At 48.3% G+C, this 26,547-nt stretch overlaps 1 protein-coding gene across 2 annotated transcripts in view; it reads right to left on the bottom strand.

Moving 5' to 3' along the window:
• Positions 1-1,657: 1,657 nt before the first annotated feature.
• EVA1C (eva-1 homolog C) overlaps positions 1,658-26,547 on the bottom strand; it is an 85,675-nt gene continuing 60,785 nt past the window's right edge. For both annotated transcript variants that reach the window (XM_060099757.1, XM_060099756.1), the window contains exons 5-8: positions 21,322-21,465; positions 12,727-12,807; positions 10,925-11,014; positions 1,658-2,191 (exon numbers count right to left, since the gene is read on the bottom strand). In XM_060099757.1, the coding sequence (XP_059955740.1) occupies positions 1,818-2,191; positions 10,925-11,014; positions 12,727-12,807; positions 21,322-21,465 (689 nt within the window). In that variant the 3' untranslated portion in view covers positions 1,658-1,817. The remainder of the gene's footprint in view (positions 2,192-10,924; positions 11,015-12,726; positions 12,808-21,321; positions 21,466-26,547) is intronic.

Here is a 26,547-nt window from a genome sequence, read left to right on the forward strand (position 1 = left end):
ATCAGGTCATGAGGGCAGAGCCTCCCTGGATAAGATTAGTGCCCTTATAAAGGAGACCCCAGAGAGCTCCCGGCCTTTCTGCCACGTGGGGACCCAGTGAGGCCGCCAGCTAGGAGCCAGGAAGCCAGGCTCTCACCAGACCCTGGCCCCTTGATCTTGGACTTCCAGCCTCCAAAACCGTGAGAAATAGATTTCTGTGGTTTTATAAGCCACTCAGTCTATGGTGTTTTTGTTATAGCAGAATGAATGAACCAAGACAAACTGAATTTAAAAAAACAAACAAAACTGCAGCCCCTCTGACCTCCAGGCAGCTGGGCTAGTTGATGAGAGACAGGCCCCTCCCTCCACACCACCCCCTCCTCTGGACTCCTCAGATGGGCCCTTCGCCCTCAGGATCTGGGGACTGAAAGAGAAATGCCTTCTGTCTTACCTGTCGTTACTGGGGTTCCTGAGGGAACAGCTAGTATTTCCTGATCACCTTACAACTGAACCAGCTCCGGCACTTGGTACCGTGTGACTTGGCCCCAGTACTGTCAGCCTTCAGCTTCCTCATCCACATATGCCTGCTTGCAGGGCTGATGTGATGATGAAGTAAGATAAGGCAGGGAGACCTCATTCGGAGTCAACACCATCATTTTAATGCTCTAAGCCCCTTAGGACAAGAAAGAGAAAAAAATTCTTTTCTTATTCTACTCCACAGCTATAAGCCTCCTGTCCACCAGGGGGCGCCTTCTAAAAGAAACCATCCCCAGTTCTCCCACCAGGAATGTTTCCTTAACTCCTTTTTCTTTTACTTCTTCACCTGCCCCTCCCCCTCATGTGGTAGGACCTATTTTTTTGCAATAATTTGAAAGGTAGCTCTACTTGATCCTTGCCCACAGGCTGCTAGGGAATCTGGTGGACTGTTTTTTACCACTAGAAATTCTGTAGTTTTAATCTAAGTCAGGAGTCAGCAAGCTTTTCCTGCAAGGGTAAATGTTTTAGGCGTTATAAACCGTACTTTATTTACAAAATCAAGAGGCAGGCTAGATCTAGTCTACTGCCTGTAGGCTACTGGACAGCCCGTGAGCTAAGAATGGCTTTTACATTTTAAAATAATTGATTAAAAAAGAGAAATATGTGACATACGAAAGTTAATTTCAGATTGCAGTTTCCACAAATAAAGTTTTATTGAAACACAGCCATGTTCATTCATTACCTATTAGCTGTGGCTGCTTTTGAGCTCCAGGGTCAGAGGTGAGTAGTTGTGGCAGACCTATCTGACCTACGATGCCTAAAATATTTATTATCTTTCCCTTAAAAAGAAAACAAACGTTGCCAATCCCTTCTCTAAACAAATTATGTGATTAAAGTCTACGACCAGTGAACACGGAGTGACTGAACTCACGCTTGCCATTGTGAATATTCGTATAATTCTTTTACGGATAGATAGGGATCTTCTGTTTACCCATCTGTAAAACAATAATGACAGCACCATCTCACGAAGTTGTCGTGAGCATTAAATGACTTAATACATGAAAAGCAGCTAGAACAGTGCCTGGCATTATAAGGGCTCAATAAATGTGAACTCTAGTTCTGTTAGCATATAGACATGAATTTAAATAAATACAGAAAACCAAGACTTCTTCCCTCCATATTTATTTTGAAATGTGCTGTAAACAGTTTGAAATGTCCCTTTAAGAGCTTTCTGGCTTCCCCAGTATTGGATGACATGACAAATTCTCCTTCATAGAAGGTACGAGTGAAACAGAACTGGAGGGGCATGTTCAACCCTTCCCTCTTCAGAAAGTGTGATCATATCAAGACGCATCTGGTTTTCAGTAGAACTGGCCCATGTTTCTTGGGAGTGAAGTGTCCAAGCCACTGTTCATCCATATTTCCTGGATGATTTGCTCCCTGCGCTCAATCCTTTCTGCCAGCTCTGCAGCCTCTATGGAACTGTAGACAGGATATGTAGTCCTACGAAACCCCGACAGTTCCCCCGGAAAATCGGAGTCAGACGAGTCCTCCTCCCCCTCATCCTGGCTGTCCTCCTCGGCTTTGTCGCTTCCTGGCACCAGATGCTCCCTCGCTAGCTGCAGCTCCTGGAAGTCCTTGGTGCAGGACACTCTGATGACCAAGGCACACAGTGTGAGTGCAAGACCGATGCAAACACTGGACACGAACAGCAGGGCAGCTCTTTCAGGGTGGGCTGTAAGGGAAAGAGAACACGTCAGGACGTGGGGGAGCTGTCAGTCTTCACCAGGCCAAAGTCCCATAGAAGCAGATATATGCAGTCCTGGACAGCATCTCTGAGACCATCCACACCTAACTGATCATATACCCCCACTAATTAAAAAGAAAAAAAAGGTTTGGAGCAATATAGTCAATATATGTATGTTTATGAGAGGACACATAGCAAAGGACCTGAGAAGCTGGGCCCTCCTGAGTTCAAATGCAGATCTGTCATTCCCTAGTAGTGTGACTTTCAGCGAATTACATCACCTCTCTGTTCCTCAGTTCCTTCACCTGTAAAATGGAGCCAGAAGCCCCTTTCTGTCAGAGTTAATTCCTGTGAAGCTCTCAGAACACTCAATGACACATAACAAATGTTCAATAAACTGTTAGCTATTATTAATAGTAGTAAATTTTGAAAAATTAATTTACATATAAAGTATATATATGAATGTAAGTACTAATATAGTAAATGTTACAAAGCTTAATTTCTTTTAGATTAAAAAATAAATATAAATAAAAGTTCTGGTACTAAAAGTTCAACCTCCAAATGACTGTACAATAGAAATAGAAATAATGCTGATTTGTACTATGTACCCTGGTCTAAATCTTTACATATGGTTAATCCTTACATTAACCCTGAGTGGAAAGGACTATTACTTTTCAGCTGTGTACCCCTTGAGGTGTTAGCACTCCCATTTTGGGAAGTAATGATCCAGCTAACTTCTTCATAATATAGATCAGGAGTTGACAGATTTTTCTGACCCTTCTGTCAAAAGGTCAGACAGTACATATTTTAAGGCTGTGTGGGCCATACAGTCTGTGTTGCAACTACTCAACTGTGCTGTAGTAACACGAAAGAGGATACAGGTGTGGCTGTGTTCTAATAAAACTTTATTTACAAAATCAGCCCGTGGGCCATACTTTGTGGATCACTGATACAGAGACGCAAGCTGAGGTGTAGGGGAGCCACTGTCTGAGCTCAGCTGGCCTCTTTAGGTGGAGCCAGGACAGGAACCCAGCTCCCGAGCTGCGAGCAGCTTGTGAGATGTGCACTGGCATTTGCTCCTACGTCTCGATGGAACCAGCCTCCTCCAGGCACATGGCCTCCTTGTTCACTAGACTCGAATATCATGATGACCGTTGTCTTCACTGCCTTGGTCCTTCCCCAGAGGTGCAGACTGGAGGTTCAGAACTTGACAGTTGTTAAGTTTCATGTACAGTCAAGGGATCTAGCCGCTGTGATCTGATGGGAGAGATCTAAGTGGGACATGTTATCTCCTTGAAACATGCAACTTCTCCATTCGGCTTCCTTCACTTGCAGCTCAATTCACTGGACTCAAATGTCCTTTGTTGCCGTCACCCCTATGAGCACCATCTCATCACTCTCTCTAAGACACAGAACCCTGAATGCAAAACTGATTTTGACCAGGAGAGGGGTAGTAAGCTGTGTCTGTAGTGCTATTAATAACAATATATTTTTCCTAAGGGTCAAGGTATTTTGAAGATTTGGTCAGAGACACACATGCTTTGTGCCATGTTCTTTTCCGGGAGTGGTGGTAGAACAGGGATTGGAAGACTGGCATTTGGGACACAGTCATTAAACCGTAAACCACAAAATGATGCTAAGACCCGAGGCCCTGATCTGATGGGGCCAATCGTTTCTCCTGCACATCAAAGCCTCTGCTGGGAGTGGACTCATCACTCCCAGCTTCACGCTCACCTCCCTTTCCTTTGAATCCTCCTGTTCTCCCCACTGCCTCTGGCCCCCCCTTCCCAAGCCTCCTGGCCACTGTCCTCTCCAGTCCTTCCTGTCCTCGTGGACTCGGATACGGGCTTTCTGTGCAGCCACAATTCATCTCCTCCTCCTCCTGGGAAAGCGTAAGCCTTGAGCCCATGGACAGCCATGCTTGTAGCCCTCACCTCCTGCAGTGCCTGGAAGGAGCGCTGCCGATGGGCGAATGGAGGCCCATCCACTTGTAACTTTTTCCAGGCATCCCGGTTCAGGACAGGGCCAGCTCCAGGCAGAAAGATCCCACGCTGGTCAAGCTTCTGGGAGACCATGATCACCCACAGCCCCGTTCTCTCTTTGCCCACGAGACCGTCATTCCCAGCGGTGGTCTCATGGGTGAATCAGTACTCAGGGCAGGATCGAGGAGGATTTAAGGTCTGGCTCTGCCCCAGACAGGGGGGTAACTATGGGCTAGTGACTGTCCCCCGCCTTTCCCATCTCTACTTCTTTTTAAAGACTCCAGGTGGACAGAAGTAAACTCACCATAATCCTCAGGATGTGACACATTCTCTTTATCGGTCAATATGCGGCCTTCCTTTATGTTTATTTAATTAATTACTTTAAATTCTGTAATCGGCACCCGCGCTGTGAATAAGCCCCCCACGTGGGAGTTAGAGCCTTGACAATAACCATGTCTAACCTGTGGGTTCCCCTCCCCCCAGCCTCCTCCCATAAAGGTAACTACCACCTGAATTCCATGCTCATTACTCCCCCACTCACCTTTTTACATAGCTTATCGCATCTCTATGCATTCCTAAAAACTTTATGAAAAAGGTGTAACGTTACAGTGTTGGGTGTTTGGTGTTTGTTCGTTTTGTTTTTTTTCTGGTACGTGGGCCTCTCACTGTTGTGGCCTCTGCCGTTGCGGAGCACAGGCTCCGGACGCGCAGGCTCAGCGGCCATGGCTCACGGGCCCAGCTGCTCCGCGGCACGTGGTATCTTCCCGGACCGGGGCACGAACCCGTGTCCCCTGCATCGGCAGGCGGACTCTCAACCACTGCACCACCAGGAAAGCCCTGTGTGCCCACTTTTTAAATGGGGTTGTGTGTGCTTTTCTTCTTACACATAGAATATATCTCTATCTATCTATAGTTTCTATATATTCTTGATATTGATCATTAGACAGTATATACATTGTGAATATCTCTGGGTAAGTGGCTTGTATTTTCCTTTCATTAAGGTGTCTTCTGATCTAGTGAATTTATCTGAAAAACAGAAATGATAACACTTCTCTTCTCCATCCTCCCCACCCCCAGCTGGTCTCCTCTCTCCTCTTTTGCCCCTCTCATCCATCTTCCCCACTGTGGCCACTGTAATCTTTTAAAAAATGCCTATCAGGGCTTCCCTGGTGGCGCAGTGGTTGAGAGTCCGCCTGCTGATGCAGGGGACACGGGTTCGTGCCCCGGTCCGGGAGGATCCCACATGCCGCGGAGCGGCTGGGCCCGTGAGCCATGGCTGCTGAGCCTGCATGTCCGGAGCCTGTGCTCCGCAACGGGAGAGGCCACAACAGTGAGAGGCCCACGTACCGCAAAAAAAAAAAAAAAAAAAAAAAAAAAAAAGCACATCAGATCACATGACTCCCCTACTTAAAACCTATAAACGGTCCCCCTCCTCTCGTAAGGTAAAAATCAAATCCAGACCACTGCTTACGAAGCTTGCTAGGACCTGGTCCATGGAACTACCCTCCCCAAGTTCAACTCCAAAGACTCATCCCTCTGCTTTCTGCTTTCCCACCCACTGGCCTCTCTCCATCCCTCACAGGGGCCAGATGGCTTCGCACCTTGGTGCTTTTGCACGTGCTGTTCATTCTGCCTGGAATGTTCTTTCTCCCCTCTTCATCCAGCCCTCCGTGACCCCACCCCGAGTCTGGACCAGGTGTCCCCTGTCATTAGGTCTCATAGCCTCTGGAATGTTACTAAGTTGCTGAGTGTGTTTTGTCCTCCCCCCCGACCCCCCCTCCGCCCGCCATAGAATGCAAGCTCCGTGAGGACTGGGACTGAACTGCCTTGTTCTTCACCAAATCCCCAGTGCCTGGCCCAAAGCAGGGGTGACACAGCTATCTGCTGAGTGCTTGAAGGGAGGGGTCATGGGTCTACGGCACTAGGCTTGGTGCCCTGTAGGTCGGGGGCTCCATAACGTTAGTTGCCTTTCTTCCTCTCTCCCTCTGCTGCTGGGGAGGGAGGGTCTGGATTCTATTGCCAGGAGCGCTTCTCACTCATCAGACCTTAGGTGCCCCTTGGCTCAGGTGTACCTCCTGCCAAGGGATCACTCTTCAGGCCATGTTTACACCAAGTCTGCTAATATCCAATAATCAAAGATGGAGAATATGGCAACTCTTGGAAAGCCCGTTGGAAAAAAGACTTCCTAGTCACCTGAACCAACTAGTCTGAAGTCACAGAATCACCAGATCTTAGTTAGATGGAGCCCTGGTGGTGAACTGGCTCAACTCTTCCCGTCACAGACATTTAATTTGTCCATAGCCACTGCTTGGCTGGGACCCCAAGCTCGGGCTAGGGTTCTCTCCAAGGCCCCAGGCTTTAAACTAAGGGGATATCATCTGTTTTCTAAAATCAATTGGACCACTTTAGGCTTTTGTGATCCCTTTTCCTATTATACTGAATGTGTTCTGTTAAAATAAAGGCATTAGTCTCCCTGTCAAACAGAATCTTCACACTGTGCTATTGTTGGTCTTATTCTCATTTTAGCCTTAGTTCATCACAGGCTCAAGTGAATGGCTTTAATTTCATCAGCGGTAGCCAGCCCTCGGGAATCTCACCATGGTGGCCCGTGGCCTTTAAGGCCCCTTGACCCTTAGATCCCTGGTCTGGAGCCAACACAAGCTCCAGCTCAAACTTATTTGTGTCCAAATAAGACACCGAGAGGCTGGGGCGAGGGTTCCACCCCTTGGGGCCCTGCTACCGTCGGGTGAAAGCACAAAGAGTATTGGGCCTGGTCCGACAGCACTTAGGGACGTGATAATAACTTTCTGTCATGGAACCAAAGATTAGAGGCCGTGGGAACACTTCAGAATCCACACCTATGTGACAAGGCGGCGCTGATTTCCCATCGTCCTCCCTGACAGGGGATCGTGTAACTTCAACTCTGGAATGTGTTATGATACTTCTATTTCAATGGGGGTTTGCCTGATAGCCTGGAGTTTCTTTCCTATGAAACAATGATGCTCTCCCAACTCAGGAGAAGCACTGCTTTCTCATCCATGGCCCCAGTTACCCCATGCACCCCGCAAGTCCACAGTGAGCGCTTCCAGAGGCCGAAGACACACACAGGCCCAAGCCCAAGGCAGGGGCTGAAATATTGGGCCACTAGGGCACACAATAAAACACTAACTAGGTGGAATGGAGGACATCAAGTTCTGAGCCAGGCTGTCTAAATAAGTCTCCTTCAGAACAATCTGCAGAGGTACAATGGCTGAGCCAGCTAACTGCCTCCTGCAAACCTACCCCCCACCCCACACACACACCGCTTTCCATTTCCCTAATATCAAAAATTCTCTATGAGTTTCTTCAGACCCATGATCTAAATTCTAGAATGAATTCAAGGAGTAGGTCTATATTATTGAGAGGAGGGTAAATTCTAACCTCCTAAGAAAATGTCTCACAGATCATTAAATGGCCCAAAGCAAAATCGTTCATCAGGGACCCTTGGATATCCTGTGTCCGTTCCACCAGCCTCTGTTTCTCAACATCCCGGGACAGGCCCCTTGATTCTGGGTTCTAGTCTGCTGGTCCTCCATGTGAACTTGGCTGCACTAATGCAGCAAAACTACCTACAGCCTGACCCGGGGAAACGTCCTTCTGGATTTGCTCTATCTACTATTTAGCTGATTTTGCCAGAATCTTCCCAGCTCACTCTTGGTGGCTCCTGTTGGGGTCCCTCCCGGAGGAGGGTCTCCTCCCTTTGGTGGGTACCCAGGGACCCCAGTCCAGCCCTCAGATCATATCCCTGCAACAAGGAGAAGGATGCCACTAAGAGTTGGCTGGGGCACCACTTTCTAACGACGATGAGGGTGACGCTCTCATTGTGTGATGCCCGTGTTGAAAAAGCTCAGCCTGACGTCCTGCCCTTCTCTGCAGTGTGCTGGCCTGCCCCATGAGGAGGACGAGGTGGGCTGGGGACCTCTAGAGTGACCACCCAGAGAACGACATGCCCAGGAAATTCACCAGCAAGTGCAGATATCCCTGTTTCCCTAAGACTTTGTGAGCCTCTGTGATTTGACAAATGAACTTCTATAGCAACTTCATTTCACTAACACCTGACACCACACATTCAGAGCCTCTTTCTCTTCGTCATGAAATTTCGGCTTGGTTGCGGTTTGCTGAGTTGAATGTGCCTAAACATCCCTCTATAAAACCAAATAACCACCCACCAAGTCCTTACATTCCTTAAAAATTGAATACCTACAAACACCGAATACAGGGTGATGATTAGGCGAAGGATAGCTCATGACACCAGAGGAGGGCTCTTCATATGGTCATTTACTAACTACTTACTGTGCATCTACTCTGTGCCAGCTCTGTCCCAGGCAGTAGGATATGACAATGACTAAGGTGACAAACATCTGTACTTGAAATAGTTAATGTCTAGTGGAGAGATGGGTGTTTAACAGATAAATCTCTCCAACGACTTCTGGGAGTGGTGAGTGTGAAAAAGGTTAGACAGGGATGGAGGCAATCTAATTTAGATCGCTCGAGGTCATGAGGTTTCCATCCCTCAAAATTCTAAAGGGCATACGTCTCTCTTGGAGAAGCTGGAGGGCACGTTTTGTATCTGCTGAGTCTGAATCCTGCCCTGTCGCCAGCCACTTGGTGTCCTCAAGCACCTGGCTCAACTCCTCTGAGCCTCGGCTTCCCTGTGTGCAGAATAGGGGATAAGAGTCCCTCTCTCAAGGGCACTACTGTGGACTGTATTGTGTCCCTCCCAGATTCATGTGTTGAATGAATGTGACTATACTTGGAGATAGAACCTATAAGAAGGTAATTACAGGTCAATGGGGTCATACGGGTGGGGCCCTGATCCAACAGGATTAGTGTCCTTATAAGGAGAGACACCAAGGGGGACCTAAAATATGACATAAATGAACATATCTATGAAACAGCAACAGACTCATAGGCATAGAGAACAGACTTGTTGTTGCCAAGGGTGAGGGAGGGTGGGGGGGGATGCACTGGGAGTTTGGGATTAGCAGATGCAAACTATTATATATAGAACGGATAAACAACAAGGTCCTACTGTATAGCACAGGGAACTATATTCAGTAGCCTGTGATAAACCAGAATGTAAAAGAATATGAAAAAGTATGTATATATATGTAGAACTAAATCACTGTGTTGTACAGCAGAAATTAACACAACATGGTAAATCAACTATAATTCAATTTAAAAAAAAAGAGAGAGACACCTAGAGCTCTCTCTCTCTCTCTCTCTCTTTCCCTCCCTGCTGTGTGACGACATAGGGGAAAGGCAGTTGTTTACAAGCCGTGAAGAGAGCCCTCACCAGAAACCAAGCCTGTCAGCTCCTTGATCATGGCCTTCCAGCCTGGAAGACAATACAGTTCTGTTGTTTAAGCCACCGGGCCCATGGAATCTTGTTACGGTTGCCTGAGCTGACCAAGACAGTTGTTGAGAGGAACTGACAGGGTCCAGAATGGCCGCATCACATAAGCAGCCTCCTAGTTGTTCCTCTGAGTGAAGGATTTTCATGATGTCTTTCCTCCAAGGGGCTCTCCGGGGACTTTGAAAATATGTGATATTTTCAACAATAAAAATCCTTACATCTCTTAACTTTGACAATTGTCCGAAACAGCAAGAAACAGAAATGGGAGGGTGGTTAGAAAAGAGAAGATTCTCAACAACCACACAACCACCACACAGGGAAGATACTGGTAAGAAGGTCCCAAGACTGTTCTACCTCCTGTGTTGAGATGTTTTCTTAAGCCTTTATTTTCTTCTGAGGAAGGCTTACTCCAAACAGCCCCAGCTCTGGCAGGCCTTGAGTAAGTAATGCCGTAATGCATTGTATTACCATGTATTTTACAAACGTCTTCTTTTGGGCTTCCCTGGTGGCGCAGTGGTTGAGAGTCCACCTGCTGATGCAGGGGACGCAGGTTTGTGCCCCAGTCCGGGAGGATCCCACATGCCGCGGAGCGGCTGGGCCCGTGAGCCATGGCCGCTGGGCCTGCGCATCCGGAGCCTGTGCTCCGCAACGGGAGAGGCCACAACAGTGAGAGGCCCGCGTACCACCAAAAAAAAAACCGTCTTCTGAGGTTCTGGCTCTCTGAACAGAGTCAGGCAGGCATTGTCGAAACTTGCAGAGTTGACATTCCAAAATATGGTCTCTCCAGAGGTGAGCAGCGAGGCTGGTGAGGAAAGGTAGCATGCACCATGAGCAATTTGGGCTCTGCTAATTAAGGAGGGCTGAGTGTGACTGATCCTTAAGGGGAAGATTATCAAGGGAAACCTTGGAACCGTGAGAAGTAACGCTGGTGACTCAGAAAGGGGCTCTCCTTTCACAGAGCATGACCTGTTTTGTTCACTAAGTCATCTTTCAGCCCAATTTTCTTGCAGCCAAGGGTGGAATTCAATAATCCTATGCCCTTCCCAAATTTTAGAGCTGGAAAATGCATTCCTCAGGTTCCTACTTTGCAAAGTGGAAAATTCCCATGGAGCCCAACTGCTACATAGTGTGACTTTAGCCTTTGCTCCTTCCCTATGTGGTTCTCTTGTTGGTTGCCAGTGGCAACCATACCTAAGTTCAGGCCTCTGTGTTTCTGGATTGTAGAAGATTGCAGTTGCTGTGTCAAACTTAAAGTCCTTTTTCTTTAGCCATCCAGGTGTTGTAATTAAACAGAGCATTTGTGAGTAAGAATTCGGTAAATCCATTATTAATTCACTGACCTACCTCGAAGGTAAGCAAATGCTGCCAGGGAGTGGCTGACAATAATTCCATCTTTCCTCAGAACTCTTGGTTTCCTTGGGTCAAAGTTTATACCTGTTTCGTAAAAAATGCAAGACCGATTAATCACAACTGTTCACAGTATGCGTTTTTTCCTAATCCAGGACTTCCATAATAAATAAAAAGTCATAGAGACCCAATAAGTGGGCCTCTGACAAAATTAGGGAAGATGAAGCCAGGAAGAGCATTTAGTAAGCAGTCTCTGAAAATATTAAGTGATAAAAGGGATTCAGAAATTCTAAAATGTCTTGGTTCCAACTTCACTCATCTGCTCTTGCAGAAGGGAACACATTTATCTTCCCATTATTAAGGCAATGGCATTCATCATGCCTCTGGGAGATTTAATAATGTCCCACGTCACCACGGAGCTTCTGTCTGCTCTGTTGACCACAGATAAGAAGGCCTGGAATGATGGAGGGAGGTTGTGTTGGGCTACTTTTTTGGCAATGAAGCAAAATACAGGGTGGATCTGGCTTAGGATGCCTGGTTAAGTTGCTGTGATGGAGCTTAGGGAGCCCCTGATGGGGTAGCCTAAGGGCCCTGGAGACCCCTAGGAAGGTCAGACACGGCTCTCAGGCCTCCACTCCAGGGGGACCAGGATATTCATGGGATCTGGGTGGGAGCCCTGTTAGAAAGATCAGAGGGGTTGGGAGAGGCTGGGAGAAGCAGACCCTGGTGGAGAGCTGGAGGGCTGGAACTAGAAGAACATAAGATACGAACAATAGTTATCTCTAAGCTTTGAGACTAAGGGTGAGTTTTATTGCTTGGTGCTTTCCTGTGTGCTCCACAACAAGCACACTTTCGTTTTATTCTTAGGGGGAAAAACTTCATAAATGTAATCAAAGTGACACAAGACCAATTCTCAACCTGCAAAGTGCAATATCTTATATAGATTGTCTTGGGGGGCCTCTGTAATTTCTATCAAGAGCCCCAAGGGTCTGAACTCCATTCTAGATTTGATAAGAAAACCAAAACGTTCATCCCCTTATTTACAAAAGTCTGGTGAAAACCTCAGGAAGAAGGGTACATGTGGATGGAGGCACACAGGTCCAGCTTGGGTGTGGCCCACCCAGGTTCCCTATGGCAGAGGTCCCCATCCCACAGGCCACAGACTGATTCCAGTCTGTGGCCTGTTAGGAACTGGACCGCACAGCAGGTGGTGAGTGGAGGTGAGCAAGTGAAGCTTCATCTGTATTTACAGCCGCTCCCCATTGCTCGCATGACCGCCTGAGCTCCACCTCCTGTCAGCATTATGGTGAGCTGTATACTTACTGTATTATATATTACAGTGTAATAATAATAGAAATAAAGTGCACAATAAACGCAATGCGCTTGAATCATCCCGAAACCATCCCCCCGCCCCCACAAGCCCCGGTCTGTGGAAAAATCGTCTTCCACGAAATTGGTCCCAGGTGCCAAAAAAGGTTGGGGACCGCTGCCTTATGTGATCCTCTTTCCAACAAGCTCATCAGATAATCCAGGAACCCCAGATTTATTTCTGAGCAGATTTTTCAAGGTGATTTTTCTTTTAGGAAATAAGAGAGGGAATGGAAGGGGGATTTATCCTACTTATAATTTAAAACACAAAATGTTGGCCACCATTTGCAACCATCTGCCACAGCACTGCCATTCTCAGAGCTGGCAGCTCACACACCTTCCTTCCTAACCAGTGTGCACCCACCTGTGGTCACATGGGGCTGTTCACCTTTACTTAAAGAGAAATGCTGGTAGTAAGCCATAAACCTTACCATAGTCACCATCTTTCTGTTTCACAGAAGGTTTTAGATTAGCAATGGCTGGATCGATCGCTGTGAGTATATTCTTGGGAACTAAAAACCAAAAAGAAATATTTTAAATACTTTGTACACATAATACAACTTTAAAATGCAATGTAGATAAGACAAAAAAAAGATCAATTTTCAAATCAGTACATAAATCAGTCTGCTTGTCCAATACACTCACATACATACACCAACGGTACCCATGTGATCATCAAATGTCCCAGAAAGGTTAAACTTTAGGCCTATCTTGCAGTATTTAAAAAAAAAACATGGAGAACAAATAAACAAGATATGGCATATCTATCCAACTGAATGATATTTAGCAATAACAAGGATTGAAGTACAATCATCTTTCAGTATCCTTGGGGGATTGGTTCCAGGACCCACCTTGGATACCAAAATCCACAGACACTCAAGTCCCTTATATACATAGCATATGATTTGCATGTAACCTATGCACATCCTCCCATGTACTTTAAATCATCTCTAGATTCCTTACAATACCTAATATACTGTAAATGCTATGTAAATAGTTGTAAATACAATGTAAATGCTATGTAAATAGTTGTCAGTGTGCAGGAAATTCAAGTTGTGCTTTTTAGAACATTCTGGAATTTTTTTTCCCAAATATTTTCAGTCTGTGGTTGGTTGAATCCACAGATGGGCAGCCCACAGATACAGAGGACCGACTGTACTGACACCTGCTACAACACGGATGAACCTCAAAAACATTAAGCTCAGTGAAAGAAGCCAGACACAGAAGACCACATATGGTATGATTCCATTCATATGAAATCTCCAGAAAAAGGTAAATTTATAGACAGAAAGTAAATTCGTGGTTGCCAAGGATGGGGGTGGGGTGGGGGTGGGGATGGAAACTGACCGCAAATGGGCGTGAGAGAACTTTGGGGATCTTGGAAATATTTTAAAATCGGAGTGTGGTGAAGGCTGCACAGCTCTGTAAATCTACCAGAAATCACTGGATCATTTTACTTAAAACGGGTGAATTTTAAGCTATGTAAATCACACCTCAATAACGCTATTCACTTCGAACATCAACTTCCCTGAGACCCAGTGAAACAAAATGAATGGGACCAACTCAAAACTCATCACTGACCTCTTCCAGCTGCGATTCCACTTTTTGTTCACTCCCTTTAACTCACTGCTTCCTTAATCACCCTGACAGAATTCGAAGTCTCTGTGCTAGAATGCAGCTCTCAGTATTATAAGAAAGGATGACAGGAAGATGAAGAGAGAGGGCAGTGAAACAGACTCCTTTGGAAGATGGTTAAAGATTCTTCCAAACTGACCTTAAGAATAAACCATCCGGATCTCAAGACCCTCCAGGCAAAGCGGACAAGATGGTAGCAGGAGCCGAGCAGGGGGGCAAAGCAAGAATTCAGAAGAGCCAGTGCACTGCAGCCAGCTGGGAGAAGGGAGAGGAAACCAAATGTTTTTGCTGCAGAAAATTATTTTTGTTTGTTCTTCGGCTCAGCTGATATCTGGGAGAAGTGGCAACAGGAAATAGAAGTGAAGCCAATACAAACCGGGCAAGTTCAACGGCACTGATTTTTTGGAAACGAGCTGCTAAGCCATCTTCAGCAGCAAGAAGACCTCATTTCCTTTCTCAAAGTGCTTAACAAAAGTCTTTTGGGGATGTCCCAGGATCAACAACCAGAGGATGTTCCTAAATTGTGAATTTTCCACGTACAGGAGGCCCTGGCGCCTTTGTGACCATCAGCAGCAAGGGTCACTTTCCAGGGCGGCACAGTGATGGTGACAGAGGCGGTGTAAGCTGTCCACCTCTCCCCCCAGGAATGCCCCTTGGCCGACCAAGGGGCAGGCACACTGCCAATCCTGGGACGCCGGTGGCGCCCCAGACAGCTGGGCTGCGCTGCCCCAGATGCTTTCTGATGAACAACCTCTCCATCACTTCTGTGCCCTGATTCCTCTGCAGGAGTAAGTCCTTTCTGCAGGAGTAGTGTTTCTTTCCCACGTCTGCCTCTTGGCTTGTAGTTAAGATACAGCCGCAGGAGGGCTGGTCTTCCTACACATGCCAGAGGCTTTCCAGCGCGAGAAGGAGGAATTGCTTGGAGAGGAATGAGCTTTGCAGAATGCAACATTAAATCGCCTGTGTATGCCGTAGGCTCACGTCAGGGAACTTGCTGATTTACTATCTGAAAATGACTCTCGTACTGGGAGAATCTTCTAGGATCTTTAAGGTAACAACAGGTGTCAACACACCTGTCAGATTCTCGTATCTCCTGTTTCAAACTGATTCTGAATGAGGACAGGGACTGGGTGTCATGTACTACCGCCCCTAAACCCGTCCCTCTCCACTCGAGGTCCATTTGTGGAAATGCCAGCAAACCCCTTTTCATGGAGCTCCCACCACGTGCCGAAGCCTGTGCTCAGCGTTTAAACAGTGCCTCTTGTGCAGTCCTCTTAGTGACCCATGAAGAGGCGTGTCATTCCCATTCCCGCAGATGGGAAAACTGAGGCTCACAGATGAACCATTCACCTAGCAAAGGGCGAAGCTTCAACTCCTGGTCTCACTCACATATGCCCTTACTCTTTTCTGTGATGCTGGGACGTTCAGCCTTTGGGAACCGGATAAAGGATTGTTTTAAAGGATTATAAAGATGGCAAAGCAATTCCCACTCAGATGGTCCCTCTCAAGCCTGTTAGGTGAAATCAGAGATGATGATTCTAATGGGCTCCAGTAGTTCGCTAAATTTAGGCAGGCCCCTTCCTGAATTTTTTTTTCCTGAGTAAATCTGTGTCAAGCCTGGATCTGGGTAGACTTTAAGAAAGAAGCCTCCACAGGTTGAAATTAGAGCCCCAAATAATTCTTCACATCAGAGACAAAAAAGATCTCTGCTTTACTGTTCCTCCCTCTCAACAGGTACCAAGATTGCATGAGCACCTCTGAATCCTGTCATTCCCCCCATCCTGCCTGTCCCAAACCTGCAGCACCTATTCCTCCTGTCCCCAGTTCTAGCACCTTCTATTCCTCCTGTCCCCCAATCCTAGCACCTACAGAAGGGGGTACCCCAAATTCTGGTACCACCATCCCTCTTGTCCCCAGATCCTGGCATCCATTCCTTTTATACACAACCCTGGTACTGAAACAGAGCAGGACCCTACGGTCCTTGCCCCCCATGTCCTCTGCCTGCCTTTTGCCTGTGGAAAAACTTTAGCCAAAGAATAAGTTTAATCAGAGGAGTGAGAAAATGCAGAAAGAAAGGAAAACAGTCAAAGGAGACCAAATAATAATAGTTTAGTCATTAAGCATAGTCAAGGACTTTTAGTTCCTTCTCAAGGGCCATTAGTTCCTTCTCAAGGGCTATAGATGATATTCTGAGCCATATCCTGTGAGCTGTCTTATAGCTACTGAAACCCCTGCCAGGCGGGAGAAGTTAACTACGTGATGACCAGACTGCAGCCATGACGTAAGGTGTCACAATTCCAAGAATTGGCCTCAAGGAAATGGGAACAAACCGACCCTGGAACTGAAGATTAACTGTACTTAAAACAATCAAGATGACGCTGGTCAGACCATCGATGACCAATTTCAAGATGACTGTCAGAGCTGACTGTGCTGTTTCTGCACGTAGCCCCCTCCCTCAGCCTATAAAAGCTCTTGACCCCTGATTGTCAGTTGGGGGAGTCGGCCTCTGGACAGGCAGCCCCTCCCTCCTGCCCTGCGTAGGTTGCCGGCATCCAAAAGAAAGCACATTTCCCTTTCCACCAACCTGGCCTCTTTATTGGCTTTTAAGCAGCGAGCAGCTGGACCCCACTTTTGGTTACAGTACCACCATCCCTCCTGCCCCCCAAATCCTGGCACCCATCTCCTGGGAGGAGCTGCAGGCCCCCCGCTGAGGTCCACGTGTTTCCTGTCCCTCTCAGGAACTGTCAGGGTGGGGATGCTGGCTGCGCCTCTGTCTTGGTGACCCTCAAGGACCAGTGGCTGTGGACCCAGGGAGAAGCCCTCCCCATCGGGGTGAGGGGACAGCAGGCCGTTCTCCAGGTCTGCCTCCTCCTAATGGGAGGAAAGTCTGAAACCTATCCTGTCCAAGAAATGTGGCTAATAATAAAAGCTGGATAAAAACTGAGAGCGAGGACCTCGTCTAGCCATGCATTAAAGAAGAGAGCTCCAGGGATGCATCTCCCAGCCCAGTCGCTCTCCATGGGGTTTGACATCGGCCAGATGCACCCCCTACAGTTCAAAAAGCAAAAGGCCCGCAGCCTGAATCATTCCCCTGAGGGTACACCAAGATGTTGAAATTCTCCACCCAGCCTACGAGAAACGAGGGAGGGAAAGGCAAGATTAAAGCAAGCTATAAAACAGGGAGAAGTGTTCCTATCAAAATGCAAATTACTTAGGTCCCCAGAGCACACCTCTCCAAGGGCTCCCTGCTGCCTTTAGGTACAAGCCAATCCTCAGTCGCCCATCCCCCAAGGTCCCTCTGTCCTGCTTCTGGGCTCGCTTCCCAGCCTTTGCATGACCTTCACCTTGCTAACTCCGTACACACCTGGTCTCACTTGCCTCAGACGCCACTCCCCTGGGAAGCCCTCCTGGTCTCCCACGTCACCAGGGCCTGGAATCACCACATTCCATCCTATAGCTCATGAGGGCAGGGACCACATTGCTCCCAGCACTGATGCACCCTCTCCCCAACCCAAGGGGTGGGGTATTTCCTGGGTGGGCACAGCAAGATCGCTGGGCAGAATAGCAAAGCCCGGCTGGACACTGCAGTCAGAAGCCAGGTGGTGGAAGAGATGTCTATTGGGGTGGCTCTTCCATGAGCCTCTCAGGTAAGAGCGTCTTGACTTGAGTAGGGGGTTGGCTGGGCCCCTCTCTAGCAGCCCTGTTTATAATCATATCACGTGGTCTCTGGCCAAGGCAGATCAAAGGAGGGGGCTACTGGACCCCAGCCCAGCCAATTAAATAGCTCTCTGTTAGAAATTTGGAATTAAGTTGCCAGATTGCCAGTCTTCATATTGTTCGAACCTAAAAATCTAACAGAAGAATCACTCGGGCTGTGGGGATCGCTGTATGGCATCCAGCCCAGGGTCAGAGGGCTGTCTGCAGAGGGGAGAGAGAGAGAGAGAGAGAGGGAGAGAGGGAGAGGGAGAGGGAGAGAGGTGGTGAGGGACGGCTGCCGTCCCCGTGAAGTCTCCAGCTTCGGCCCACCCTGAGGCCTTGCTTTCCTGCTCTGGCTTCTGGAGGTGGCCTTCTAGCCTCAGGGTACCTCCCCAACCTCAACCCCCTTTCGGCTTAAACCAGCTCAACTTGGTTTCTTCATTCATATCCAGACAGTCCCAAGTAAGACAGATTCACTTAGAAATTAATTCCTGACATCCTCTGTTTTTGTATCAACTCCCACATCAGTAGAACTCATGTTTTTAAAATGTAAAACCTTTCATGCCCATTTGGTTATCTAAAATATATGCAGACATTGCAAATCATGTTTTAATGATTCAGGTTTTACAGTGAAGGGCCATCTGTCGGGGGGAGAAATAATTTTGAAATGTCAACCACTTAAAAAAGAGAAAAAAATGTCAACCACTCAGAAGGTGGTTAGAAGTTACCTTAGAAGGTGTCTGCTTGGACAGTCGGGGCTGGGCTGGGAACATTAAGTGGCCTCAGGCTGAGGGTCAACACCTCCCTTTGGGATAACTCCTGGGGAACCACGCTGACGACAGGGGGCCACTGTCCATGGTCCCACGTCTGAAACCAAGATGCAAAGCCCCCTCTCCGACCTCGGCTTCCCACCCTCAAGCGGACTCACTTGGATGCCTCCCTCTGCCATCCTGCGACCTCGTCCAGACCCCTCCCCGTTGCCCAGTGAGGCTGGGGCAGCCCTCTGCTTCGTGCCGGCCCTCAAGCAGCTGGCCCTGAGGGAGGGACCCACCACCGGGCAGACCAGGGTCCCCCAGAACGCTGACCGCTAACCCCCCGGGCTCTACACCCAGCACCGTCACCACGGCCCTTTCCGAAGTCAGCCTGCCCTCTGGTCCCCACGGCCCTTACTTCCGACCTTCTCCCATCTCCTCAAACCCCTCTCCCCTCCCCCAAGTCCTCAGCTCGCACTTATCTCGAGAAGGTTGAGAAGACAGGGGCCATGCGGTTGGAACCCCAAGCCCTCCCTCCATCCGTTCCCAGAGGCTCTGCCCCGCCCTGTTGTGACAAGGGACAAATCTTTCCCGCCCCTGTCACCTTCTCTGGACCCCAATCTCTCCCAAATAGGCCAGGTCTCTCCAGCACCTCGGATGTCCTCCTACTTTCCCAAACCTCTCACATCCACCCAGTTTTGACCACGTCCTCTAGCGCCATTCGGGTCCGAGTCATTGCCTGCTGCTGTCTGACTGGTCTCTGCTTCCATCCCGCTCTAGCCCACCCTCCACCCTACAGCCGGAGTGGTCCTCTAAGGGTCTAATCATCACCGAATGACTCCCTTACTTAAAACCCTCCAGGGGCACCTCCTCCCAGGACCCTGTGGGATCTGGTCCTGGCCCCTCCCGAGCTACCTCATCCACCTTCCTCCTCACCCACTGCCCTCCTCTCCCCCACTCAGCATCTGCCAGCTCACACCTGCCCACCCCTCAGAGGACAGGGTCCAATGCACCCCAGAGGAAAGTTCTCTTTGGAAAACTTCTCCGTTCCTCCACCTCCCACCAGCTAAAAGGGCCCCTGCACTGTTATCCTTCCGCATGGCATCCTGTCCTTTTCAGAAGCATCATTTATCACGGTGGGTAACGACACGTTTCTCTGGTTATTTGTTTAATGCCCATCTCTCTCCCCCAGCTGATAATTCCATGAGGACACGGACAACATCTTCTTTTTTTTTTTTTAACTAAAACACGCCCACAATGTGATGAACGAGTGAATGAGGGAGAGGAAGCTTGGACTGGAACATGTGACCCCCAGGCTCTGAAAGTCCACTTTCCCTTAGCAAAGAGGAGCCTCAGCCTGGAAACTGTTCTGGCCTCACCTGTGAAGGCACACACGGAAATCCACCTTATTTGCAGGTTCACATCCTGCCCTTCCTTCAACGCTCAGCTGGAGAGGCCCGAAGTTACTAGAACTTCAGAGCGATCTGTCTGGTATCTTGGGGAAGCTCAGCCAGCATGGGCTCCATGCTACCCAGGGCTGCTTTACATGGGAGCCAGAATACAGACTGCAGAGCAAATAAAACCATGCTTCCTGGCACGTGAGTGTGGGTGCTGTTATTTTGGGAATACAATCATGTAGTCACTGCACCGTGACTATTACAGCTTTGATATTGCAGAGGACAACGGTTTGCACTCAGGATAGAAAAGGCTGGGGATGTAACAAAATATTATTGGGCCATAAAAACGAATGAAGTACTGACACGTACTCCAAATAGATGAACCTTGAAAACATATACTAGGTAAAGAAGCCAGTCACAAAGAACCACGTATTGTCCGATTCCATGTATATGAAATGTCCAGAAGAGGCAAATCAGTAAAGACAGAAAGTGGTGGTTGCTTAGGGTGGGACTGGAGGGTGAGGGGTGGATCGGGAAGTGACTGCTAAAGGGTCCAGGGTTTCTCTGGGGGAGTGATGAGAATGTTCTTAAATTAATTATGGTGGGCGTCGCACAATTCTGTGACTCTACTAAGATCACTGATTTGTATGATTAATGGGTGAATTGTATAGTTTGTGATTTATAGCTCAATAAAGCTGTTACCAAAAAAAAAAAAGAAAAAGGTTAGGGGTATCTGGAAGGGGGAAAGGGGTTTCCATGAGCCAAAGTATTGGGTTCTTCAGTTATGATGTTCTTTGCTTTCCCTTTGCTTCTATACTTATTTCAAAACAAAACAAAAAACAAAAAAAACACCTCTAAAAACCAGTTCACACGTCAGGATTACAAACCAGAAATCCACGGCACCCTCTGAGGGTAATTAACACCTGATTTTTAAAGGCAGCTTTATAAAATTAGAATCGAATGAATGAACAATTTCATTTTATTATTTGAAGACACTAGGAAAACAAAGTGATGCCGTCATGTAACATATTTAATGGCTGTGGGGTAAGCATTTGATCTGTTGGTTTAACCCCGGGGGTACATCGATAAAACGGCTGTCAGCAGCATAGAGAGTTAGTCATTTTACAGCCTAAAGGCTGGGATGGAAGACTAACTAGGAGTGAGCAATACTGACTGAACTTGTGTGACGTACCCATAAATTTCAGAGCCTCCTAAGAACCCAGATTAAAATCATTCTTCTCAATGACATCCATTTTATCCCATTTGCTTGTTCTTTTCCTGCCCACCCTGCTTGCTGCCAATCTGATTGCTAAAAGCACTTTTAAAACAAATGAGGGCCAGAGACAATTCATCGCTTATCTGAGGCGAATGTCATAAACAGGGATAAGGGACAGGAGAAAAGGCTCGCGAATATCTGGGATGACAGCAAAGTTTCAGGGTAGAGTGAATGCAATGGTTTGTTGCTGGAAAACTCCTTCTGTTCACATGCTCACCGCCTCCCCAGGAGGCAGGGTCTCCAAGCAGCTTGTGGAGGGTGGATTCTTACCACATGCGTAGTTGACGGTGAGGTATTTCTTCACTCCTGGAAGACAGGGGCTTCCGAAATGGTGATTGTTGACGAGGATTTTGCATCTCTGCTTCCCATAACACCTCCTGGATAATACTTGCAAAGCCGAGTAAGACAAGCAATCTGAGAGGCAAAAACCATCAAGAACTTCATGTTAGTTGGATTCCATGTATGGCCACCATGTAGCTTCTGTTGTTTTCTGTAAATAAGTACACTGAGCTGGATTTCACATCTCATGAAGATTGTTTCTCTGATTATTTTCTGTCTCATCAAAGCACCCCGCATGGGCTAAGTACCAATACTACACAGGCAGGCCTGGAAGGGCTTACTTTAATCAGACTGCTCTAATGCTCTGCTGTCGCTGGTCGGAAATCCTTATGTATTTTTGAACAAGGGGCCCTGTATTTGCATCTTGCACTGGACACTGCCCCTGTCTCCCCAGTCAGGTAACGGGCCCTGCATACAGAAGAGGCAAAACATGCAGAACATCGAATAAAGATTTGTATTTCTTTTATGAGCGTTACCTCTCTGAAATATTTTAGTTATTGGTTAATTTTGAGAATCCTTCTCCCTGTGTGAACATAAGCTCCATGAGGACAGGGACTATTTCTATTTTGTTCCTTATCTAATTCCCACAGCCTGGTCCACTGTGGAAATCCAATAATAACGAATGAATGAATGAACAAAAGGACAGGTGGATGAATAAACGTAAGGACCTGGTTTTCAGCACCCTGGCACGATGCCATCACAATTAGTAAATATTAATTGAACACGTACAGAGGACAAGGCACTGGGCTAGGTACCGTCTGAAAAACAAGTCAGAAGAAGCCTGCCTTGCATTCGTAGGATGTCGGATGGGGCTGGAGAGACAAAACCCACATTAACCTGACGGCTAATAACATGAAACACGGAGTGAGCGTCAGCAGTGATTGGTCCAGACAAGAAGTGATGGGATTGGAGGCAGGAGAGTTTGCTGGGGACCGGAGTGGTCAAGACAGGCTTTATGGAGGAGAGGGGCTTGGTCACGGGAGAAGCAGCATGAATTGGACAGAGGCAGGCAAAGAGAGAAAGGTTAGAAACACCAAGGCAAGTGGGCCAGAAGCACTTCGCGGGAGTCTAGGGGCTCAGCGTGAGCTGGAATAGCGGGCGTGGGCAAGGAAGATGCAGTAGATGAGCCGGAAGAGCAAACTGGAGCAGGACCAAGCTACCTCTGAACGCTGAGCTAAAGATTTTGAACTTTATTCTGCAAGCAACCGGGAGCCTAAAACATGCCCTGATGCTACTTCCTTTGGGGACAGTGTATGGGAGGCCCTGGGAGAGAAAAGGGACCAAAGGCAGGGAGACTAGTTTGGAAGCCATTTTATAAACACACGTTGGGAGGAATTAAGGGCTTGAAGAGAAGGGAATGGAGAAGAAGAGAATTCTAGAGACCTTGCAAAGTTCAGCTCACGGTAACAGCTAACATTCTGCCAGGCTCTGCTCTCAGCACTTATATGTGAACTGATACAGTGTTTCAACAACCCCATGAGATAGGTTGTTTATTATAATATCTTGTATTTTAGAGAGACTAGATATAGCATAGGATATATTATTATGTATCATAAGTTGCTTCTATAATCTATAATAGGTTAGTTAATATCTAATAGGTTGTTTATATTACATATATGTTTATATATATATATATATATATATATATATATATATATATATATATAGAGAGAGAGAGAGAGAGAGAGAGAGAGAGAGAGAGTGGGTGTATATATATATATATATAAAATACCAATTTTGTGAATGGGGACACAGATGTGTGAGAGGTTACGGAACCTCACACAGCTAAAGAATGAGGACAGCAGGGTCTGGACGTGAACACCGGGGTAAGGCCCCCAAGTCTGCAGGTTTAACCTTTTAACCTCTGAGCTCCACTCTTCAGGTCTCCAGTGGAGGTGGGGTGAGGGCCCCCTTGAGGATGAGTCAGACCTTCAGCCTGGGGACAGAGGAAATGGCGGTGCCACTGCCGTGGTCAGGGGAGATCAGTAGCAGTAGGCAGTTTGGGGGACGAGATGGTAAATTCATTAAAATAAAACAAAACAAAATAAAAGACTATTCTGTCTTTCCGAGGGGAGGGACCATTCAAGGAAGTTTTCAGATCCTGAGATGCCTGTGGGATGTGCATGCCCGCAGAGCCGGAGGGCTGATGCTATGAAGCTGGTCTCAGGGAAAGCACAGGGGCCCAGCGGCAGGGACCCCCAGTCACAGGACTTTTCTTTTTTTGGCTACACCATGTAGCTTGCGGGATCTTGGTTCCCCGACCAGGGACTGAACCCCGGCCGTGGCAGTGAAAGCGTGGAGTCCTAACCACTGGAGCGCCAAGGAAGTCCCCTCACAGGACTTTTCTCGTGCTGTCTGTTCATGTCTTACAGAGGACAAACTCCTCTACCCTGCAAAAACAAAACCCTGCAGTCCAATCCCAGAACCTGTCTCCAGCCTTACCGCTTTCCTTCAGTCAGGATTCTGGAAAGGTCCTCCATGCCCCCCACCTCCGCTGTGTCCCCCTCCACCCATGTCCCAGCCATTCCTCAATGTGCCCCTGCCCTCCACACACCCTGACAAGGGTCCCTTCCCTCAGATCACAGGGACCTACTACTGTCCTAGCAGAGAGGTGTGACCGGTCCTAATCCTCGTCCATCTCCGGAACTCTGGGTGCGTGAGCACCTCTTGCTGGAGGGTTCCTCCCTGACCTTGACTGCCCGGTGCCCTTCTCCGCCATCTGTCTGACTGCTCCATCCCAGAGCCCCCCAGGCCTGCTCGCCCCACAGGAGGTCCTTCCTCAGCCTGCGCTCTCTTCTTGCACCTACACACGCCATCCTGGCCCACGTCCACCTGGACCATCGGAAAACTGAGGACCCGACCGCTTCCAGCTCCCATAATGGATCGATCGCCTTCACTGTTCCCTCAGGAACCTCTCACTCCTCACGTGACATTCATCGTGGTCCCCTCCCCCACCAACACCCAAGCGACGCAACCTGAGCTTGCTTTTCCCCCACATCCTGCCCTCAGTCATGCTGCGATATCCTCTAGGCAGCCCGGCCAGAAGCCCGGGCTCCCTCCTCCAAGGTCTGATGCTCGGTCCTAGAATCATCCCTCAGTTCCCAGCTGCAGCTTCAGCTTCAACCCTGTCACTTTTGCAGGAAATCTTTTTTTTTTTTTTTTTTTGTGGTACGCGAGCCTCTCACTGTTGTGGCCTCTCCCGTTGTGGAGCACAAGCTCCGGACACGCAGGCTCAGCGGCCATGGCTCACGGGCCCAACCGCTCCACAGCATGTGGGATCTTCCCGGACCGGGGCACGAACCCATGTCCCCTGCATCGGCAGGCGGACTCTCAACCACTGCACCACCGGGGAAGCCCTGCAGGAAATCTTTTACCTGGTCTCCCTCCCTCGTGGTCTTCCACTTCCCGTACTTCTCCTCTTTGCCCTCAGAAAGTTCTTTCCAATCCTATCACTCTCCTGCTTAAGATCTGGTCCCCACCCGCCCGCCCAAGAGATCAAGTCCAACTCCTTAGAAGCGCGTACAGACCCCAATGTGACTCACCTCCTCTCCCCTCGTTTCGCTTCCTCGGCTGCCATTCTCCCACCGCAGCCCGTATCCCCAGCCTGCAAAGCACCCTGCCTCTGCAGAAGGCCAGGCTGTCCTCCTCCCCGTGTCTGTACCTCTGCCTATGCTCTCTTGCCTGCTTGCAATACCCCTGTCCCCTCTGTCTGCTCAGCAGTCACTTCACCATGGCTCCCACCCCTCAGGCTGCAGTTAGCAGTTTCCTTCTCTCTGCTTCTACTGCTCCTTGTATAGCTCTTACCACACAGCCCTACTTATTTGCTCCTTAGTCTGTCTCCAGACTAGATGGGCACCTTCCACGGGGCGTGATGCTCAAGGAATTACAGCAACAGAACAAAGGTAAGGTTACAACCTCCATCCCTTCTGAAACTCCCCCTGGGCTCTGGAGACCTGCTTCAGATGTCCTCACCACCAGGTGCTCAGAGGAAGAACGTCTTGAAATAGATTACTCAGGAAGAGAAGGGAAGGGGTAAATCAGCAGCGGGGTACAGGGGTGCACGAAGGCCGGTGGAAATGGGGTGCAAGAAGGACTCAAACGGAACCAGAAGCAAGAGAAACCGTATACTGGGTTGGCCAAAAAGTCCATTCAGTTAGTGAGTACGTTGTTCAATAAAGTTCTTGGTGAAAATGAAAAATGTATCTCTTACTGCTACTTAAAACCGAATGAAATTTTTTGGCCAACCCAATATATACATATATTCACACATACGTATATATATATATACACATACATATATACATATGTTTATATTGCCTATATATATATACGCTTCGTATATTTTTATACGTGTAGATATACAAAGATGAGATGTGAGCTTTCCCACCTTTCGCTAGCTGCTGGTCCCTGGGGTACCTCCTCAGAATCCGGGGTTCTCTGGAACACAGTTCGAGGGTCAGTGCTCTCAGAAGAGGAACTGCCATTTACTTATCTGAGAGCTGTTTGGGTCAGATGCTCTCCATTTGACTCACGTGTTTAGCCCTTGTCTCCAGGTGTCGGCCTTTCAGGTTACCTGGGCCGTGGATTTGTCTCTTACTAGAGGCGCTCGCTTCTCTTTTTCTGACCCTTTTCTCTCGGAGACTGATCGGTCTATGGTTTTGGCCCCAAACTGTCTTCCGTGAAGGCGTCTTTGGTCCTCATTCCCCTTCCATCAGGCCTGCTGAGCATCGCCCTGACTCTCCGCCACCCACCGCATGTGCCTCTACCCACAACCGGCCGGAGGTACCACCGGGACACGCACCTAGAGAAAGGTGGGAAAGCTCACATCTCAGAGAGGCTCCACCTCCATCTCTTTTTTTTTTTTTTTTTTTTTTTTTTTTTTGTGGTACGCGGGCCTCTCACTGCTGTGGCCTCTCCCGCTGAGGAGCACAGGCTCCGGACGCGCAGGCTCAGCGGCCATGGCTCACGGGCCCAGCCACTCTGCGGCATGTGGGATCTTCCCGGACCGGGGCACGAACCCGTGTCCCCTGCATCGGCAGGCGGACTCTCAACGACTGCGCCACCAGGGAAGCCCTCCACCTCCATCTCTTATGTTAACTAGAGATCCATTCAAGAGTCCAGTTAAAAGGAAGGATCTGTTTGGAAATTCCCCAGAGG

Source organism: Mesoplodon densirostris, chromosome 5 (assembly GCF_025265405.1).
Source record: "Mesoplodon densirostris isolate mMesDen1 chromosome 5, mMesDen1 primary haplotype, whole genome shotgun sequence".
In the NCBI taxonomy this organism is placed as follows: Eukaryota; Metazoa; Chordata; class Mammalia; order Artiodactyla; family Ziphiidae; genus Mesoplodon; species Mesoplodon densirostris.